Here is a 22,520-nt window from a genome sequence, read left to right as displayed (position 1 = left end):
TGGAGAGGTTTTCACTATAGGGCGCGTGTGCTCGCCAGACAGATAGAGAGACATAGAGACAGAAAGCGAGAAATCACCCCCCAGGGGGGATGGTTATGTCGCAATCCCGTCTCCTCCATTCTCCTCTCGGGATCTTGGGCATGCATGTACACACGCCCGGCGTGAGTTTTAAGCCACCGGGTCCGGGACGCGAACCGCAGTCGACTACGTGGGAGTTCAGCGACATAGCCATTACACTAACTGCTTGTTCCCTGAATCTGAAGAAATGTCTTTATTGCTATTTTCAGGGAGCGAAGTGTCGTTTTGGTTTGTTTACTACATACATACCACTCTTTATTTCACAAGTTTGCATGAGCACCTCCGTCTTTAGTAGCCAGCACACCTCACCATGGCTGGGGACAGCCACAGTTTCTTAAACTGCATGCTTTACACACATGCACTGGCACCTGCCCTATGATCATGTTTCTAATTTTCATTCCTTCTGGAAGCACTGATTTGAGAATAGGAAGCAAACTGCAACCCCCTGCCTGCTCTCTCTGTTGGTAAGGTCAGGTTGGGAATGGCGTTCTCCGGGGACATCCTCCCTTCCATCAGATACAGGCCTCAGCTCACCATGTTGCAAACAGAGCCCGCGACCTCCCTGCCAAAGCTGCTCCACCCCGCCCTCCTTGCCCTGCATTCTTCCCTTCGCTTAAGCCCCAAACTCTGAAGTCACTCTTGACTCCTCTTTTCCTCTTCCATCCCACATCATGTCATCAACAATTTTTATTGGCTTTGTTTTAAAATCTATCCAGAAAGTGACCATCCTCCGCCACCTCCATGGCTCCTATGCTAGTCCAAGCCAACATCACCTCTCCTCTGAGTTACGCAGTCACCTGCTAAGTGGTCTCCCTGAATCTGCTCTTACACTCACGGTCTAGTCTCAACACAGCAGCTAGGGGGTCCTTTTAAACACAAGTACGTTATGTCACTTTTCTAGTTAGAACCCTGCCGTGGCCCTGTGAGGGTTAGTTGTAGGTGCTGGCGTGTCTAGACTACAGTACCGAGTTACTCAGTCTATCACTGATCCAGCTATGGCTGGAAAGCATTGTTAGATGGGGTGCCATCTGCAACGAGCTCACTGTAAGTAAGCGATGTTACCCTTGATCACGTGGGCTAACCTCATCCAATCACTGGGAGGTCTCCTTGGAAAGAAGAAATGCTGCCTCAAGACTGCAGTTTTAGTTCTGTCCGGGCATTTCCAGCCTGCCCACCTGCCCTCTCCATTTCAGACTGGCTAGCTTCACCGTCCCACAATTGCCCAAATGAATTCCTCAAAATAAAGCTCTTTATATATGCGTGCATCTATGTTAAGTGTATACATACATACGTGAGACATAGATAGAAAGCCTAGGTGTTCTGTTTCTCTAGGGACCCCAACACAGTCTCTCTGTGCCGAATGTCTTTCATTTACTCTTCTCTTCTCCCATCACCACCTGCTCCGCTTCCCTGTGTCACCAGGAATTTAAGGCAACTCTGGTCACACAAACACACCCTTTGGTTCCTCCTCTTTGCATGCATCTTCCATGGAACTCTTTCACCTCAGTGATCCCTTCCCGGGTGACTGACCTAGATGAATGCATCCACAACTGTCTACCAGTCACTTCTGGCCATGGAAAGCCCCGACAGGACATCAAAACTAGGGAGGGGAATTAGTTTGCAGTATTGACTTCCTCATTCTTTACGAGATCGTCTTTTGCTGACTCCTAGGTTCTAGTAACCTCCTGTTATGGTTTGGATAATGGTTTGTCCCCAAAGTTTGAAGTTGTGGAATTTGGCTTTAGTGAGCTGTTACTGGAGGTCTCCCAGAGCCTCACATGTTGGAATTTGATTGTATTGTAAAAGTGTTACATAAAAATCCCAATTTCTTCCAAGGTGGGTAACGGTATGAGCATATCATTAGGGTGGGGCTTCCGTGATTGTGTTCTGGTGGGTAGACACGTAGAGAGAATGAGACCAGGGCAGTAAAGAGAAGGTCATGTAAATATGGACGGTGACCCACTGCAGCAAAAGTTCTGCCTCCTGTCTTGTGATGCCTTTGATTTTCCAGCCACTAGAACTGTGAGTCATTAAACCTCCACTTTAATAAAGTCACCTGGTGTCAGGTATTTCTGTTAGCAACACAAAAACAGTCTAAGACACCTCTCTTCCTCCTTGGAGACCAGAAGTGGTGACAGCTTGGGTGCTGCTAGTGCTATGTTACGGCACGATCTTTTGTGGTTCCCTACCATTTCTGAAGAGCCCATCTGTAAACAAACCCTTCTGGAATCTGTCCTGGAGATGCCAACTGTCTGTACTAGGACCCTGATGGGCTTTCTGTTTCACTCACAACAGCCCACCAGGCAATCCAGGATCTGCCCACTCTTCCCTCCATGACCTCAGCTTCCCCTTAGCACGTCATTGGCCTCTTTGCTGCTCCAATATGGCAGGAATGTATGTATTGGACAAGGGTCCAAGGACGAGGGTCTCTGCTTGAGTCACTGATGTGTCTGATGCTCCTGGAAGGTAGGTGCTCAGCAACACTTGTAGCACGGTCAAAACAACTTTGTCAATACCTATACCAACACCTGCTCTTGTTGCATCCATAATAGATGCTCCACCTTCTATCTCATCGTAGCTCACAAAATAACTCCTAAGTGGGGAAAAAAACCCAAAACCTTGCTTCCTACTGTATGACACCGCGATGCAATGCTACCACGTCCACCTCCTCACACCGTTATTCCACTGAACACATACCACAGGCAGATGAGAAAATCACAATATAGCCAGAGCCAAGTGTCATCACTGACAGGATGACAGATTCTGTTGTTAATTCTTCCTCACAAGATGTGAAGAATTCTTCCCAAATAGAAAGGAATGCCTAAAAACGGGGGCCAGCAAGTGGTGTGGTTGGATTCTCACATGGCTGACTGGGGTTCAAGTCCCAGACCCAGTGACTTGAAAACCACTCCAGGTGTGTGTGCACGTGTGCCCAAAATCCCAAGAGGAGAATAGAGGAGAAGGGATTGCAGCATGGCTATCTCCCCGGGGGGTGATTTCTCACTCGCTCTGTCTCTCCAGCATGTGCCCTATGGCAAAAACCTAAAAAAATAAAAATTAATTAAAAATGATATTATTGGTGCTGTTATTTAATGTTACTAATGCTAGTTCAACAAACAGCTTTATAAATGTTAGAATTATGCTATAACTTAATCTTTATCATTCAACCACATTATTACTTATACTTTAATAAGCATTATTAACTCCAAAAGAAAATGCTATTTTTCCTTAACATTAACTAGCTAATATAATATATACTTAAATTTATATTACCGTCACCCTATATTTCTATTTAATGAATTAAAAATTCAACCCCAAATGAATTTATACATAAAATTAATACCTGTCAAAGTCGACATTACTATTGCATTATACTCTTGCAATATACACAAAGTGCAATATGCCTTCATACTTCAACGCGTAGCGGACTGTAAACACAGAAAAGCACAAAAGAGCTTCGCTTCGTGATGCACCTGGAACGTCCGCCTATCCCAGAAAGGGAATATTCAAAACCAACATTAGATCCAGGTGCGCTGCTTTGTTTGTGTCGCTGATGTTCTTTCGTTTTTTTCTTTTAAGATTTTTACTGCAAATCGCAGGCACTTGCCAGAGAGACGGAGAGAAGGAGAGTGGGAAATCACCCCCCAGGGAGGATGGCCACACCACAATCCGGTCTCCTCCATTCTCCTCTCAGGGTTTGGGCTCGCACGCACACGCGCCTGCTGTGATTTTCAAGCCACGAGGTCTGGCCTTGAAAACCGTGGTCAGTCCAGGTATGGTCGTCCAGGGCCGTAGCGACCATGCCAGCTGCTGGCCTGTCACTGATGTTCTTACACTGACTGAGCAGCAGTCAGCTGACACGGTCCTACGGTCACTGATGACGTGCAAACCCAGCACGTGGAGCTCAGACAGGGCCATGGCAGGGGACACAGGAAGGCAGTATGTCTTTCAAAGGCAGAAGCCTACAGAGTACACAACGTGTGGGATGAATTCATGGGGTTACTACATGACCCAGCAATTCTGCTTTTAGGTATATACCCAAAGGAATCGAAAGCACCAATGTTCGCAGCAGCATTATTCAACATGTTCAAAATATCCAAAATATTCTAAGGATAGAAACAACCCAGTGTCCATCAACAAAAGAACGTGTGAAGAACATGCCCCTGCTGATGGTGCCCCTGCTGATGGAAGGGCCCTCCAAGCCCCCTGAACAGCCACGAAGGTGGTATTTCCTGAGGCTCCTTAAGCTCCCTCTCCAGCAAAGGCAGCAGAGAGTTGTGAATGGAGGTGGTAAACGTGGCTTTCTCCCAACCCTGCTTTACACTGGCCACCTGGGATCCGAGGCAGCTCTGGTCACATAAACACCCGTCAGTTCCTCCCTCTCCACCTCCCCAGTGCATTTCTCAGAAAGTCAAAGCCCAAACATAAAGAAGCAAAGAAGCAAAGCAAGTCACCACGGGGCTGATCTTAATCCTCGGGCGAAAGGCTTTCCATCCACTGACATCCAGGCCACGGTTTGTACTCTCCTGATAGGGACAAGAAACCTCGGGCGTTGCCTACTGCCACGCTGAAGTTACCTGTTCTCCGGGCAGGGGTGACCTCGCAATTGCTCTGCGAGCCATGAGTGGGTAACGGCTCTGCGTCTTCCAGCTTTCAGCTCAGAGTCACCTCATCGTCATCATCCCCGTTACATCAGGTTTTACTGCCTTCGGGGCTGTTTCACTCCCCTCTGTCTTATTGTTTGTCTCGCTCTTCTACAACGTCAGCCTCATTTCTATGGGAACTGTCACTACTCCACCTCCGGAATATAAAACGGGTCCTGGCACATACGTGCAATAAATATTTCATGTCTATTTAATCAACAAATAATAATTAGTGGTTGAGTATGTACCGTAGGCAGGCATCGTTCTCGATGCTATATAGGTAGTAGCTAATTTAATCGCCAAAGTAATCCTATGAGGTAGGTATATTATTATCCTCATTTGATAGATAAGAAAACTGAAGCACAAAGAAGTTAATTTTTTTTTTTTTTGAGAGTTTTTTGCTATAGGGCACGTGTGCTCACCAGAAAGACAGAGCGAGAGACAGAGAGAGAGAAAGCGAGAAATCACCCCCCAGGGGGGGATGTCCATGCCGCAATCCCTTCTCCTCCATTCTCCTCTCAGGATCTTGGGCATGCACAAGGACCCAGCATGAGTTTAAGCCACCAAGTCCAGGACTCGAACCACGGTTGACTACATGGGAATCCAGTGACATAGCCATTACATCAACTGTTGGTCCCAAGCACAGAAAAGTTAATTAACAATCCCAAACAGCTAGCAAGTAATGGTTTGGGTAATCTGCTACACAATAAATCATCCCAAAACTTAGTGGCTTAAAATAATAATGTACTCTCATTCCTTGCAGTTCTGAGTAGACGGTTCTTCCTTGACTTCTTCCAAGCAATCATTATCATGGGCTTGGGCTGTGTGAAGGTGTAACAGGGCCAGCCCTCCCACACAGCTTCTTACTCACATGCCTGGCATCTCGGCTCAGGATGCTGGGACCACGGGGTCTATGGGAGCATCTCTTTCCATGAAGCTTCTCTACATGGCTAGTGTGGGCTTCCTCCCAGCACAGTGGTCTTTATCGGGCAGCTGGCTTCCTGGAGATCACATGTTTTAAGAGACTAAGGTAGAAGCTCATCCCATTCCATTTATTTCACAGGGCTGGACCAGGATCAATGTGACGGGGTGACAGAGAAAGCCTGAGTACTAGGAGGTAGATTATTGGGGAGTCATCTCTGGAGACTCACCACCACAGCAGTGGAGCTGGTATTTGAACCTATGCAGTCTGGTTACAGAAACTACACTCTAAGAAACTACACTTTTAACACTATATACAGTAGTCTCTTTTAGGAGTAAATGAATAAGTTCTTTACTTTGTTTAACTAGACAGGCCTGTCCTGGTGACTTGGGATACCAAAGGTGAATCCGAGTATCCATCTCGAAAGACAGAGAATGACTTGCACTTTTTAACAGACAATCTTCTTTTCCTAAACTCCTTATTTTCAAAAGTCAAGGGGCATTCTCTGCTGGCGCTGGGGTGGGAGGTGGTTGGTGGAAGCAGGGAGGGTTTGGAAGTGTTTCTGTGGACAAAGTCTTATGAAAGATCACATTTTCAACGAAGAAAGAACACAGTGAACAGGAATGGGTATTTCCAATGGGAGCTCGCCATGCCCCAAAGGGATTGCCATCCAGCTTGAAATAAATTGGCTTGCAGACAAGTTCTACACAAACACCATGTATTTATGCCTTATTACAGTCCTGGAGGAGAGGTTAAAAAAAAATCCCCACCACCACCATTTATTGAACACCTACTTGTGCTAAGCATTCTGCCAAGGGCCTTTCGTCTACTGTCTCCTTCGGTCTTTGCATTAACTTTACAAGGCAGGTGCGACCATTATATCCAGGTTACCAACTTCAGAAAGTTCCAGAAACTTCATCGGTACGTAGTAAATGGCCAAATAGGGATTCAAACCCACATCTGTATGACTCTTCAACGTCCATCTTTTCATCACTGAACAATCACAGCACAACCTCCACCAGAGCCTTGTCACCCCGTTCCATCGGTACTCATTTCTGAGACATCGCCTTGACCAGCGAGAGCCTCCTCAAGTCCCCCTGCCCCCCTCAGGAATGCGGTTTTCCAATCATTGTGATCTCTAGGCCCAATCCAGGGCCTGGGCTCTGCTAGCTACTCTACCAAGGGCTTTAATGAAATAATGACCTGTGATTTCTTCAGAGGAAGTCAGCGGTGACCCAGGGATTCCAGAAGACCTGTATCTAGCAATCGAACCCCAATCACTCGTTTCTAGGAGCTAAATATTACCATCAGTAAAGTCGCCCCTGGCTTCCCCATGCCTCTCCTCTTTGTCAATCTGGTCCTTCCAACAGCCCGTTTCTGACCAAATGGTCTATCCCTTCAGTTTTTGGAAAACACTGTTTTATTATATGCAGTGCCCAGGAGTGTCTTGGGGTGAGGTGGTGAGAGAGGTGATAGTTAGTGGTCGACCTTATGCTTCAGCCGCTTTCATCTGCATCCCCAGCTCTCTGTGGGTGTTCCATTTATTCTTGGATGTTTATATGGGTTTTCCAAAGACTTGCCACACCGACTCTCATGACCTAACAAATAACATATCAGAAGAAAATGCCCCCTTTCTCCCAAGTTCTTAGGGTAAGAAAATCAAGAGTACCCAAAGGCAATACTGCCACATCTGATAAAGCTGCTACATGATAAGGTACAACTGGTTAAATTGAGGGGAGTAATTATATTTTTCACGAGATCAAGAAATAATAATCTGTCATTGTTGCAACACTTCTCTGTGCAAGGAACACGGTCCAGGAACTACCCAGAGGAGCACTGTGCTAACTCCAAGCAGAACAACGCAGAAAATAAATAAATAAATAAAATAACCCCGTAGAATTAGAAGCCCTCTAAATGTTTCTCTGGTCTCCAGCACAAAGCAACCAGCAAATGAGACCTCTGTCAGTTTAATGATCGATCCCTGATAGGTTTTGTAAATGTGCAAATTTATGGAACAATTTAAATTTATCCATAATTGTTCATATCATACGTTGGAGTCTGGAGGTGGGCAAGGAAAGCGAAGCTCATTTTATTAGTATGTTTAATCATGCATTCTTAACACCTGCTTTGGAGGTGCTTTATCTCTAATGAGTGCTTTCTTGAGTCACAATGCTTTTTTTTTTGGAGAGATTTTCACTGTAGGGCGCGTGCCCTCGCCAGACAGACAGAGAGAGACATAGAGACAGAAAGCAGGAAATCACCCCCCAGGGGGGATGGTCACGCCGCAATCCCTTCTCCTCCATTCTCCTCTCAGGATCTTGGGCATGGACGCACACGCGCCCGGCGTGAGCTTTAAGCCACTGGGTCTGGGACACGAACCACGGTCGACTACGTGGGAGTCCAGAGACATAGCCATTACGCTAACTGCTGGTTCCCGAGTCACAATGCTTTTTTATAATGCATTATCAGGGACCAACAGTTAGCGTAATAGCTATGTCGCTGGACTCCCATGTAGTCGACTGCGGTTCAAGTCCCGGACCCAGCGGCTTAAACTCATGCCGGGCGCGTGTGCGTGCATGCCAAGATCCCGAGAGGAAAATGGAGGAGAAGGGACTGCAGAGTGGCCATCCCCCCTGGGGGGTGTCTGTCTCTATGTCTCTCTCTGTCTGTCTGGCGAGCGCACACGCCCTATAGCGAAAATCTCTCCAAAAAAAAAAAAAAAAAAAAAAGCATTATCACTATGTTCTATTATTATCGTGATCTTTCAGGAAAGAATGACATTTTAGGCCATGAACACATGGCCCAAAAGAGAGTCCCTTGCAGGAAAATAAAAATCCTCAACGAAGATTTCATTTTCATGCTTTCTCATTTTCTTCTCTACTCGCGAAACCCTTTGTAAGACATCTGCCTGAACGCAGTATAAAAATACAAGTGGTATGAATAAGCATATTTATAAAACACCAGGTTTTCAATCAATAAAAACATTCTTGATTTCCATGTGAAAGAGCAAATGGCAACCAAACAAAATCAGCAACAGAAGCCCTCAAAAGCAAGCAGAAAATTAAACAAATTTAGAAAAATTAGACTGAGGTCCCAGTGGGAAAATATCACCTAGTTGCTTATTTATTTAGGATTTATATATTGCTCTGCTTCCCAGAAGATCTGCGGTAACTAGGAAAACGTTTTAATCCTTTTACTGTCTTATCAGCTGAAACTTATTTGGAATAGTTTATGTGACCTAAGAATTACAAAGTTTCTGAATTAAGCTCTCTTGATTACAAAAACAAAATAAGCCAACAAAAAACAATTACAGCACTCATTCCATTCACAAGTCCTAAAGTTTGGCTATGCGTACGTCCTCTGTTAATTATACTTATTTTTACTATCCTTAGGTATAGATAATTTTTTAAAGAATTATTTAATTTTATTTATTATTATTTTTAAAATTTGCTATAGGACATGCGTGCTCAGCAGAGAGAGAGGAAGAGAGAAAATGGGAAAGCAAGCCACCAGGTATGGGACTCGAACCATTGTCAGCAATGTGGGAGTCCAGGACTCTAACCACTACATCACCTTCTGATCCTGGTATAGATCATATTAACTCAAGCATTGGGTTAAATTACTCTTCAGGCAGCTGAAGTAACTATTACAAATACAAATGTATACATAGTTTGTTTTTTTTTTTAAACAAACCCATAGTTAAGATTGGAATCTAAGTCTCTATATAATTCTAAGTCCTACATGCAGTTTAAAGCCAGGAAATAGGTGTTTAACGCCAAAATTCCGTTCCCCTATCTGTCCTGCTGTGGTTACACTGGGCAAATAATAGTTACAGTAATTTTAGAACCCTCTGCTATACCCTTAGGTATAATTAAATGACTTAAATGTCGAGTTCCTGCCTAAATTCACTATTTGTTTTCTCAAATTATATACCTAGTAGCGATCTTGCTAGAACATCACTGTATGTTTCATTTTTCACACAACCCCTGTACCCACCATGACTGGCTTTCGTCACATAAAAGTTATCGGGAAGACATAAATCATAATCACATTTTGAATCAACAAATTCTTTAGACTAAATGTGAATGTCATTTACATTGAATCAGGTATCTGATGGATCGAGTCTAACGACTTCAACATGCGTAAATTACAAAACCACCCCCAAGGCAAGGGTCCAGGAATCCTTTAATATAATTGTTTATTAGGCATATTTGGAACTCTGCAAGCACTGCGAAGCTAAACAAAGCCTTACAAAGAACACGGTCATAATTTCTCAAGTCTTGAATAGCTCCTATGTCAAATGTGCCATCATATCTTTTACTCTTTGCATGGGGCAATAGTGATTTTCATCTTCAATAACCTGAGAACTTCAATCATTTTTTTAAACTGTAAATACCCCTTATTCCAAATGATCAATATTTGATATTCCTTACACTGACATAATAATTTCTATACAGGGACCAAAAATTGATGTAATGGCTACATTACTGGACTCCCATGTGGTCAAACACGGTTCAAGTCCCGGACCCGGTGGCTTAAACTCACGCCGGGCACATGTGTGTGCATGCCCAAGATCCCGAGAGGAGAATGGAGGAGAAGGGATTGCAGCATGGCCATCGCCCCGGGGGGGTGATGTCTCGCTTTCTGTCTCTTTGTCCTTCTGGCGAGCACACGCACCCTATAGCAAAAACCTCTCCAAAAATAAATAAATAAATAAAATTTTAAAATTTAAAAAATAATTTCTATACATAACTGTTACTGATTCTCTTCTCTAACTGGCCCGTACCAGATTAGAAACTCCCTAAAGACAGAAACTCCCCTACCAGATTAGAAACTCCCTAAAGATAGAAACTCTGCTTTGTCTTTTTACCCCATGCCTACTATGTAGTAGATTCTCAATAAATTTTTTTTAAGAATTATTTTATTTAACTTTATTTATTTTTAATTTGACCAGAGCAGGACAGAGTGAGAGAGCATCAGAGAGAAAGTGAGAAAGCAAGCCGCCAGGTCTGGAACTCAAACCACAGTCAACAACGTGGGAGCCCAGTACCCTCAACCAGCAGGCCGCCTGCCGGCCCCCTCAGTAAATGTTAGTGAATATTTATCTATCTGACAAATAAGTTGGAAGAGAATAACTGTATCACTGAATCAGAAAGTTTTGTGTCCGTCATACCATTTATATGCATGCTGATATTAAATAAAATACAAGTTCTTTAGACCACCGTGAAATGGACATACCAATAATGTCTGTCCTATTGACCAAAACTAGATGCAAAAGAAATAAAATGATTCAATATATTTGAAGGGATGCCAAATAACATACCTTGTATTTTAGTCCCATGGTGTACATGGTAACATATATTTAATTGTAGCTGAATAGAAATAGCTAGTTATCAGAAAGAAAGTACATGTGTTACCTGGGGGGATCTGAAGATTTTACCACATAAGATAATCCATGCTTTTCTTCTTCTACATGAAGTAGCTAAATAAAGAAAAAGTTGCCACATACTTTCACCCTAAATGGAATTGACTCTACCCACTGCTAAATTCTACTTTTAGCAAAGGTCTGTGACTCTCTGAGCTGTCCCCGTGCCCCCAAACACACATTATTTACTTCAGAGTTAAAGGGATAAGAGCCAGCTGGTGGTATGGAGGGTAAGATAGCCGGATCCCATGTGGCCGACTGTGTAGTTCGAGTCCTAGACCAGGTGGCTTGAAAGACATGCCAGGTGCATGTGAGTGCGTGCCCATCATCCTGAGAAGAGAAGGAACTGCGGTGTGGTCATCCCCCAGAGGGATGCTTTCTTACTTTCTATATCTCTGTGTCTCTCTCCAGAGAGCACACATGCCTATAGTAAACCTTTTTGAAAAGGGAGAAAAGAAGGGACCAGCAGTTAGTGTAATGACTATGTTGCTGGACTCCCATGTAGTCGACTGTGGATTGAGTCCTGGACCCAGTGGCTTAAACTCACGCCGGGTGCGTGTGCATGCGTGCCCAAGATCCCGAGAAGAGAATGGAGGAGAAGGGATCGCGGCATGGCCATCCCCCCGGGGGGTGATTTCTCGCTTTCTATCTCTCGGTCTTTCTGATGAGCACACACACCCTATAGCAAAAACCTCTCCCCCCCCAAAAAAAAAGTGAGAAAAGAAGAAAGAAAAGGGGATAAAAAGTTGTTTTCTAAGTCTAGCCCTAGCAGCACACACTGGCCAATACTACGACAGGCTGAAGCCACATGGAAGCCCAGGCTTAATTCCCGGCCTGCTTCTAAAAAGCCAGAACACTACCATGCTCTTGTAGCCTGAGCTACTCGCGAGGCTGGGGCAGGAGGATCCTGACAGAGTAAGACCTTAACCCCCCCCCCCTGCCAAAAAATGTTTGCTAGGTGAATTTCTAATACTAATTTTTATTTATTTATTTATAATTTGGCCTAAATTGTGTGCCCTTGCTAGAGAGAGACAGAGAGAAAGTGAGAAACTACCCCTTAGAGAGATTACCATGCCACAATCCCTCCTCCATTCTCCTCTTGGGATTTTGAGCACACATGCACACGTACCTGGAATGGTTTTTCAAGCTGCTGGGTCTATTACTTGAACCACTCAGTTGACCATGTGGGATCCAGCAGCCCTAACCAGCATACCACCTGGCTGGCCCTCCTAAAACTAAATTCTAAATTGCTCGAGTGTTGGCTGATTTTTCCAAAGGCAAATTTTTAGTGAAAATAATAATTGAAACTTTAAGTAATTAGAACTTTTCACATCTTCTTGGAAATAAAGAGGAAATTGTAACCAATAAAAACTATGCAATTGCAATAATGATTTATAACAATAGGGCCACCTCATAGATGACCTCGTTTTATAAACTATTCATAAAAGATGCCCAGTTTTAAATCTAAGAACAAAATCCTTTTCACCAGTCTCTGCAGGCCAATTGCTGCTTCTGTCAGATAACAACAGCAACTGCCTTATGCACTCAGAAGTGATATTTGACATTAAGCTCAGGAATCAGTTTTATATAATAATTACCGGGGGTCAGCAGGTGGCATGGTGGTTGAGGCACTAGACGCCTGCACATGGCCAGCCACAGTGTGAGCCCTGGACCTGGTGGCTTGGTTTCTCACTTTTCCTCTCTCTCTCTCTGTCTGTGTCTCTCTCTGGTCAAATTAAAATAAATGAATGAATAAATAAAATTAAATAAATGATTCTTTAAAAAAATAATTACCATATTCCTGTTCGATGAGTTTCCAGAATGTTCTGGGCTTCATGTTTCCTCTCATTTGCAGTTTTCATTAAGGTTCAGCTGGGTTCATTGAACCATCTATACCATAGACAACCGAAGGACTAACTGCCTTTATCCTTTCAACTCTTCAAGTGAAGAGCTGCTTTCACAAGATATTATTATGCTACTAATATCTATTTTTCTTTTAAAAAACAAATTTGTGTCAAATCATCAATATACCTCTCTAACTCTCCTATGGGGATATAAAATGAACAACTTGTGGATGAAAATAGTAAAGAACAGAAGTACTAGTGATTTGCCCAAGTGTGCAAAGAGGTGGAAATAAAACTATGACAGGGATGACAATCTGTATACAGGGGTGACTGTTGGGTTTTCGCTCAGTTCCTTAGAGCCTGGGAAACGCATCTTAGCAGGTAGCTATGAAGTCACCATTATGTCAGGAGCACTGTGCCTGGTGGGTCTTTTAAATGTTTCTTGTCCCTGGAGAAACACTGGTTGGCTCTTGGCGACAGTGGTCTACTCTCCCTGCCTCCTTTAAGGATCTCGGAAATGCCTTACCATCTCCCATGTACCATCTTGTCCCGCAGGAGGACCAATGATCTAGAGAGGTCCAGGAGGTGGTGTGCCAACATTCGGATTTCCATTTCTTACTGCAGTGCTGGTACAGGTGGGGTTACTGGTTTTTATCCCTACATCAGTTATGGTATTTCTGCCTCACCTCCCTCCCACCCTATCATCCCATTGTTCTTACAAGCCTGCCTAGAAATAGACCTGTTACCATTTCCCAAAGGATTATACACCACAGCTGTCAAACCAAACTCAAGTCCTGGCCACCAACTCCCCATTTATGAGGATGAAGATATTTTATGCAGATTCCCCCAAATCAATTTCTGTAGGAAACTATAAAAACTCCCACCCCCATAATGGATTACAAAATAGTTAACTATTTCTTTTTTTTTTCTTTTTTTATTTTTATTCTTTTTTTTTTTTGAGAAATTTTCGCTATAGGGCGCGTGCGCTCACCAGACAGAGAGACATAGAGACAGAAAGCGAGAAATCACCCCCCAGGGGGGATGGTCATGCCGCAATCCCTTCTCCTCCACTCTCCTCTCAGGATCTTGGGCATGCACGCACACACGCCCGAAAATAGTTAGCTATTTCTTAACCCTCAAATTATTTATCTGACTTATCTCTAGCCACACATTTTCAAGAACACACTCAGCAAAGTAATTAGTAAAACCTAAGACAAGTTCCAGTCACCAGGAGTTGGTGGCCAGAAAGATAAAGCTGAGTCAAGAAGCTTGAGTTCCAGTCACTACAACAACTACAGAGAACACGTTATCTGCTTTCCCGCTCGCTAAGCAGTGCAAGTACGCAGATGGACCACCTCTGTCCCCAACATACCTTTACAGGAGTAACGTCAACCTTGAAAATTCTCTAGAAGAGCCCTGTCCAAGGAACTTCTGGTGATGACAGAAACGTTCATACCTTGAGCAATATGGTAGCCACTGTCCATGTGTGTCTACAGAGCCCTTGAAATGTGGCTGGTGACTAAGGAACTAAAATTGTAATTGAATTTAGTTCATTTAAACAGTCCTTGTAGATAGTAGGAGACCCCAAAGTTCAGGAAAAATGGAATTAAACTAGGAGTTTAATTTGTTGCAAAATTAGAAATCCATGCATAGTTTTCTCATATGATACATTTTCCATATCTTCTTGAAGACAACCCCTGGAACCTTATAGAGCGTTAGACGGTGCAGGTGTCCAAGAAATTGTATTAAATGTCAAAGTACTATAAGTAATGACTATGTTGCTGGACTCCCATGTAGTCGACTGTGGATTGAGTCCTGGACCCAGTGGCTTAAACTCACGCCGGGTGCGTGTGCATGCGTGCCCAAGATCCCGAGAAGAGAATGGAGGAGAAGGGATCGCGGCATGGCCATCCCCCCGGGGGGTGATTTCTCGCTTTCTATCTCTCGGTCTTTCTGATGAGCACACACACCCTATAGCAAAAACCTCTCCCCCCCCAAAAAAAAAGTGAGAAAAGAAGAAAGAAAAGGGGATAAAAAGTTGTTTTCTAAGTCTAGCCCTAGCAGCACACACTGGCCAATACTACGACAGGCTGAAGCCACATGGAAGCCCAGGCTTAATTCCCGGCCTGCTTCTAAAAAGCCAGAACACTACCATGCTCTTGTAGCCTGAGCTACTCGCGAGGCTGGGGCAGGAGGATCCTGACAGAGTAAGACCTTAACCACCCCCCCCTGCCAAAAAATGTTTTCTAGGTGAATTTCTAATACTAATTTTTATTTATTTATTTATAATTTGGCCTAAATTGTGTGCCCTTGCTAGAGAGAGACAGAGAGAAAGTGAGAAACTACCCCTTAGAGAGATTACCATGCCACAATCCCTCCTCCATTCTCCTCTTGGGATTTTGAGCACACATGCACACGTACCTGGAATGGTTTTTCAAGCTGCTGGGTCTATTACTTGAACCACTCAGTTGACCATGTGGGATCCAGCAGCCCTAACCAGCATACCACCTGGCTGGCCCTCCTAAAACTAAATTCTAAATTGCTCGAGTGTTGGCTGATTTTTCCAAAGGCAAATTTTTAGTGAAAATAATAATTGAAACTTTAAGTAATTAGAACTTTTCACATCTTCTTGGAAATAAAGAGGAAATTGTAACCAATAAAAACTATGCAATTGCAATAATGATTTATAACAATAGGGCCACCTCATAGATGACCTCGTTTTATAAACTATTCATAAAAGATGCCCAGTTTTAAATCTAAGAACAAAATCCTTTTCACCAGTCTCTGCAGGCCAATTGCTGCTTCTGTCAGATAACAACAGCAACTGCCTTATGCACTCAGAAGTGATATTTGACATTAAGCTCAGGAATCAGTTTTATATAATAATTACCGGGGGTCAGCAGGTGGCATGGTGGTTGAGGCACTAGACGCCTGCACATGGCCAGCCACAGTGTGAGCCCTGGACCTGGTGGCTTGGTTTCTCACTTTTCCTCTCTCTCTCTCTGTCTGTGTCTCTCTCTGGTCAAATTAAAATAAATGAATGAATAAATAAAATTAAATAAATGATTCTTTAAAAAAATAATTACCATATTCCTGTTCGATGAGTTTCCAGAATGTTCTGGGCTTCATGTTTCCTCTCATTTGCAGTTGTCATAAAGGTTCAGCTGGGTTCATTGAACCATCTATACCATAGACAACCGAAGGACTAACTGCCTTTATCCTTTCAACTCTTCAAGTGAAGAGCTGCTTTCACAAGATATTATTATGCTACTAATATCTATTTTTCTTTTAAAAAACAAATTTGTGTCAAATCATCAATATACCTCTCTAACTCTCCTATGGGGATATAAAATGAACAACTTGTGGATGAAAATAGTAAAGAACAGAAGTACTAGTGATTTGCCCAAGTGTGCAAAGAGGTGGAAATAAAACTATGACAGGGATGACAATCTGTATACAGGGGTGACTGTTGGGTTTTCGCTCAGTTCCTTAGAGCCTGGGAAACGCATCTTAGCAGGTAGCTATGAAGTCACCATTATGTCAGGAGCACTGTGCCTGGTGGGTCTTTTAAATGTTTCTTGTCCCTGGAGAAACACTGGTTGGCTCTTGGCGACAGTGGTCTACTCTCCCTGCCTCCTTTAAGGATCTCGGAAATGCCTTACCATCTCCCATGTACCATCTTGTCCCGCAGGAGGACCAATGATCTAGAGAGGTCCAGGAGGTGGTGTGCCAACATTCGGATTTCCATTTCTTACTGCAGTGCTGGTACAGGTGGGGTTACTGGTTTTTATCCCTACATCAGTTATGGTATTTCTGCCTCACCTCCCTCCCACCCTATCATCCCATTGTTCTTACAAGCCTGCCTAGAAATAGACCTGTTACCATTTCCCAAAGGATTATACACCACAGCTGTCAAACCAAACTCAAGTCCTGGCCACCAACTCCCCATTTATGAGGATGAAGATATTTTATGCAGATTCCCCCAAATCAATTTCTGTAGGAAACTATAAAAACTCCCACCCCCATAATGGATTACAAAATAGTTAACTATTTCTTTTTTTTTTCTTTTTTTATTTTTATTCTTTTTTTTTTTTGAGAAATTTTCGCTATAGGGCGCGTGCGCTCACCAGACAGAGAGACATAGAGACAGAAAGCGAGAAATCACCCCCCAGGGGGGATGGTCATGCCGCAATCCCTTCTCCTCCACTCTCCTCTCAGGATCTTGGGCATGCACGCACACACGCCCGAAAATAGTTAGCTATTTCTTAACCCTCAAATTATTTATCTGACTTATCTCTAGCCACACATTTTCAAGAACACACTCAGCAAAGTAATTAGTAAAACCTAAGACAAGTTCCAGTCACCAGGAGTTGGTGGCCAGAAAGATAAAGCTGAGTCAAGAAGCTTGAGTTCCAGTCACTACAACAACTACAGAGAACACGTTATCTGCTTTCCCGCTCGCTAAGCAGTGCAAGTACGCAGATGGACCACCTCTGTCCCCAACATACCTTTACAGGAGTAACGTCAACCTTGAAAATTCTCTAGAAGAGCCCTGTCCAAGGAACTTCTGGTGATGACAGAAACGTTCATACCTTGAGCAATATGGTAGCCACTGTCCATGTGTGTCTACAGAGCCCTTGAAATGTGGCTGGTGACTAAGGAACTAAAATTGTAATTGAATTTAGTTCATTTAAACAGTCCTTGTAGATAGTAGGAGACCCCAAAGTTCAGGAAAAATGGAATTAAACTAGGAGTTTAATTTGTTGCAAAATTAGAAATCCATGCATAGTTTTCTCATATGATACATTTTCCATATCTTCTTGAAGACAACCCCTGGAACCTTATAGAGCGTTAGACGGTGCAGGTGTCCAAGAAATTGTATTAAATGTCAAAGTACTATAATGTAAGAACAAGTCTAAATTTCCAATCTGCAAGTTATACTCCCATACCAGAAAGTCCCATGATTGGCTTGAAAGTTTGGGTGTGATGATTGGCATTCACCTTTCTTAAAGCACACAGATGCTAAAAATCAGACTTTTCCCTCTCCCACTGACTAGATACAGTTGAATGAAAACCATTTGGTGGTGAAGCCACCTTGCTGGGACACATCTTCAGTCTGGAAGAATGGAATGGGAAGCAGATGAGCTTAAGCAGGACATTTTTCTCCAGCTACAGGAACTGAAGCTTGAGAACTACTCTGAGAGTCTCCCATTGAGAGAGGTCTCTGTGATATTGTTTGTTGTTGTTTAAAAAAGGAGTAACTGTGTCATGATCACCCTGCCTTGGCATCCTCAGTAGCCGGGAGGGACTATAGCCACATGTGGCTCTTAGAGTAAGCTGGGAATTGAACCTGGGCCTCCCATGAGTAACAGCATCAACCAGAGAGCACTACCATCGCTGGGCCTCTGTGATGCTTTAATACAAGTGATACCGAATCACCCAGTGGGAGTTCTAATACTGGTTTACTGATGACATGACAGGGAACTGGACCTGGTAAACCAGCTGTAGGAAAGCCTTCACAGACTGCCTTGGACAAGGCCACAGCAGGGCAAAGCCCCGTCTAGAACAGTGGCCAAGCGAGGGGCCATAGCCTGGTGCACCCGGCCTCCCAGCTGGTGCCACTACACCCTAACTGGCCTCAGAAATGCTGAGGAGCCACTTGGGGCAGAAGACTCCACCTTCATCCTCTCTGTTACCACCCTTGTCCACTCTACTCACCAACCCACCATCTTTGTCGCCTAATTCACTTTCTAACTGGTCTCCGGGCTTCCACTCTTAGCTCTCCACAAGCTGTCCTCCAAACGCAGCCAGAATGAGCTTTTAAAATCAGATCATGCGGGAACCAGCAGTTAGCGTAACGGCTATGTCGCTGGACTCCCACGTAGTCGACCGCGGTTCGCGTCCTGGACCCGGTGGCTTAAAACTCACGCCGGGCGCATGTGCGTGCGTACCCAAGATCCCGAGAGGAGAATGGAGGAGAAGGGATTGCGGCGTGACCATCCCCCCTGGGGGGTGATTTCTCGCTTTCTGTCTCTATGTCTCTCTCTGTCTGCCTGGCGAGCGCACGCGCCCTACAGTGAAAATCTCTCCAAAAAAAAAAAAAAAATCAGATCATGCCATTCCTCCGCTGAAGATCCTCCAGTGGCTTCCTAGCCAAAACTAAATTCAAACTCCCGACTGTGGCCTCCAGGGCCCTGCTCACCGTCCCACTGTCCCCTGGTTCATTCTGGTTCAGCCACACTGACCTCCTTGACTTATTTCTCAGACAAACCCGGCTGCTTTTCCCTTCAGGCTCTGAGTTAAAGGGCTTTACATACACGTCTCATTTTGTCTTTACAAAAGTCCTGAGGCTTACAGAAGATAAATTCTGGTCACACAGTTTATGAATAATAGAATGAGAATTTGAATGCAGAGAAGTCTGACTGACGAACTCACAGAGTGAACTACATTACACCCACACGGGGTACCCATTACACCTCCCTGCCGCCCACAAAAATGAGGCAACCAGGACCCTCCTGAGCAAACCCCTTCTATATCAGTGGCGCTCCCACCCTCCAGTAAAAGCTTGATGCCACACCTACACTGCCCCTAATGCCTCAAACACACCACTAACTAGTGAATTTCTACTTGTTAGAGACAGGATGGCCCTCGACATTCAATTGTTCGGTCATTTTAATCACAATTAAAATATCTATAATAGGAAAACCAAGTTACTCTGATGTTTGTTTCTGATTGTTTTATACTTATGCTAACATCAGTATTTTCTTTTCTTTTTTCTTTCTTTCTCCTTTCTTTCTCTCTTTCCTTTTTTCCTTTTTTCTTTCCCCTTCCTTCCTTCTTTCCTTCCTTTCTTTTTCTGTATGACAGAGGCCCCATGTGTGTAACACAGTGTGAGTTAAAGAGAGAGACAGTACACCCGCAGTGGAGCCTGGTCACACTGTAATCCTTCCTCCACCTCCACGTCTCCTTTCCATTAGGGTTTTGGGCATGCAAGCCCCGAACACACACCCAGGGTGTTTTCCAGGCCTCTGGGACAGGGACTCAAACTGCTGTCCACCATGTGGACTCTGACTCCCTCCGCGCTGTGCCGCAGGGCTAGCTCTTCAAAGTCATTTTCCACCGCTGATTCTCTCTCGGCCATGTGCTACAAGAACATAGTAAAATCTGTACGAGTTCATCCGACACTTGCTGTTTTATAGGAAGGCCTCAATGTATGTAACAGGAGAATTCTTTTTTATGAAGAGAGGGCCCCTCATCTCTGCCTGCCAAATGATCTTGGTGGGAATGTCTCACTGCAAAATAAATTCGACTTTACAGAGAGTTGGGCATTACCAGCTGTTAGACCAAGTCAATTCCTAAAAATCATTTCAGGCCTCAGGCCTCAGCTTCCCCCATTTTATAGATGGGGATAATAACAGTTACTTTTTAACAGAAGGTTTTGAGGGTTTAGTGACTATACTTGTTAACTACTCGGCCAGGAGGTGCCTGGCACACGGTAAGGGCTATTGACACAGAGACAGGTACTTTTTAAATGTCATCATCCTGGGCTGGCCCTGTGGCCTAGTGGTTAAGGAAATCGGATGCCACAAAGCCAACTGCAGTTCTACTCTCTGCACCACTAACTTGAAAAACACGCTGGGCGCATGTCCATGCATGCCCCAAATCCCGACAGGGTGGCAACATGGAGACGGAGTCACACAGTGACCACGCCCACTGGAGGGTGCTTTCTCCCTCTGCCTGTCTCCCTGTCTCTAGCGACTGACCGCACCTTTGGGCAATTTGAAAAAACCATCATAACCTATGGGTGGCATAATCTGACTGAATGAAGCCTTCCGTGAACTCGTGTGTCCACTGAATTATCAGACAAGTCCCCCACAACGTGAGGGCGGGGTAGCTAACAGTCCCTGCTGACGGGGACGATGACTCAGGTCGGCGGACTCCAAATCCAGACTTCTTGTTTTTTCTACAACTGGCCGTCGCTAAATCCAGCCTCTTACCTTGACTCAGCTCAATCTGTGCCATTACTAAGCAGCATGGGCATGTTATTGGCCCTCGTTTGCTCTTTCGCCTCTCCACCCCTGCACCCCTGGTAAAAAGCAAAGACGCACCTATATCTTCTATTTCCCACTGGGACCTTATGCAAGGCCTGAGCAACAAATAACGTCCAAGGTCATTACTACCGGCCTTTGAAAACAGTCCTAATAATCCATACATTATCCACAACTCAACTGAGTCCGGTGTGCTTTTCAGAAACACATCTGCGGTAAGAATGTATACCTTCGGGCATGGTCGCCAGCCTTTGCTAATCGCTAATGCAGGACACCAGGAGATCTATTCATAAAAATCCCTCAAATACTTGAGGGAAATCCAACATTTCATGATTTCACGCATGTGCCTCTAACCCAAATCCCGACCCCAGAGGAAAAAGACAGCAGCAGACGCTGTTTCCAATGCCCACTTCCAGGAGAATACCTGAAAAAAAAAAAATAAAATGCTTACTGTGATTTTCCAAGTGCATTTGCTATTTGGAGGGTACACTCCAGGAAAACCTTCGCTGCCAATAAATCCAGACTCTCCAGTAAAAATGCCGCCACATGTAAAAACAGGTCTGGGGAAATAAAATAGCAGAGGATACTTAATGTGAAACACGGTCTAACCATCTAACGTGGACTTCAGAAACATGTAGCTATCCATATGGATGAGAAGTGAGCACCAATTACTGAAGGCTTGCAGCACCTACAGAATCCCATCAGGTATTCAGTCCAGCTGCCATCTGTCACCATCATAACACAAGATTAAAAGTATAAAATCGGGTTCTCCACGTGGTAGTAGTCTTTCAGGAAAACGGCAAATGGATCTATTTATGGGGGCAGTGGAGAGAAGGTGACCGTCAGGCTTAGTGAGGTGCCTCATGTTAAAGTCAGACGGGCTACGGGTTAATATTAAAAAGGTGTTTTTGTTTTTGTTTTTTAAGTTTCTAGATCTGGAGAGATGCCTAGTTCTCCTTCCCTTTTCTGAAAATCGCTGGCCATTGGCAGACTCCCACTGAAAAGGGGAGGCCAGCGTTGCTGGAGGTGGAAGGGCAGATGCCAAAGTTGGCTGTGGGGCGAGTCCTGCCTCCCAGGTCTTGGGCCGCCCGGAGGTTGGCGAAGAGTTAACTTTCCCCAGCGGCTCCCTGGGCGCCTGGCGACTCGGGCTTTCCCCCAGGTTTCCGTCTCTGGGCAAAGCCTCTCTGGGGAAGAAAACTGCAGTAACCAGTCCGCAGATGTGGGCCCAAGGGCTTTCCCCTACCTCCGTGAACATCTGGGGAGAGGACGCAAGTCGGATTGAGCCCCCGCCACGTGGTGGCCCGGCCAGCTGCAGGGCCCCCCCGCAGGCCGGGCAGGGGACACGGGGACAGCCCTGCGGCCAGGCGCGTTCCCGGGGTCCTGGGCGCCACCCACGCGGGGGCGGTCGAGGCCAACCCCCGGGGTGAACGCAGGGTCGCGCGCTGGGTCAGCCGGGCGCCGCGAAGCGAGTTGAGCAAAGCAGCAGGCAAGGCTGCAAGGATGGAGGGAGAGGGGAAGGCGGGAGCCGGGGCGGGGGGGCGCGTTACCTACCCGGGGGCG

General features: G+C 44.8%; 1 protein-coding gene across 1 annotated transcript in view; it reads right to left on the bottom strand.

Annotated features, from left to right (window-relative positions):
• PCOLCE2 (procollagen C-endopeptidase enhancer 2) overlaps positions 1 to 22,520 on the bottom strand; it is a gene marked incomplete in the record, with an annotated part of 80,436 nt that overhangs the window by 57,563 nt on the left and 353 nt on the right. The window contains 1 exon segment of the mRNA XM_027765882.1: positions 21,412 to 21,520. Within this exon segment, the coding sequence (XP_027621683.1) occupies positions 21,412 to 21,520 (109 nt within the window).

The sequence above is a fragment of the Tupaia chinensis genome, unplaced genomic scaffold (genome assembly GCF_000334495.1).
Source record: "Tupaia chinensis unplaced genomic scaffold, TupChi_1.0 Scaffold139833_1, whole genome shotgun sequence".
NCBI classification, from domain to species: domain Eukaryota; kingdom Metazoa; phylum Chordata; class Mammalia; order Scandentia; family Tupaiidae; genus Tupaia; species Tupaia belangeri.
This window is presented reverse-complemented; position numbering and strand designations above follow the sequence as displayed.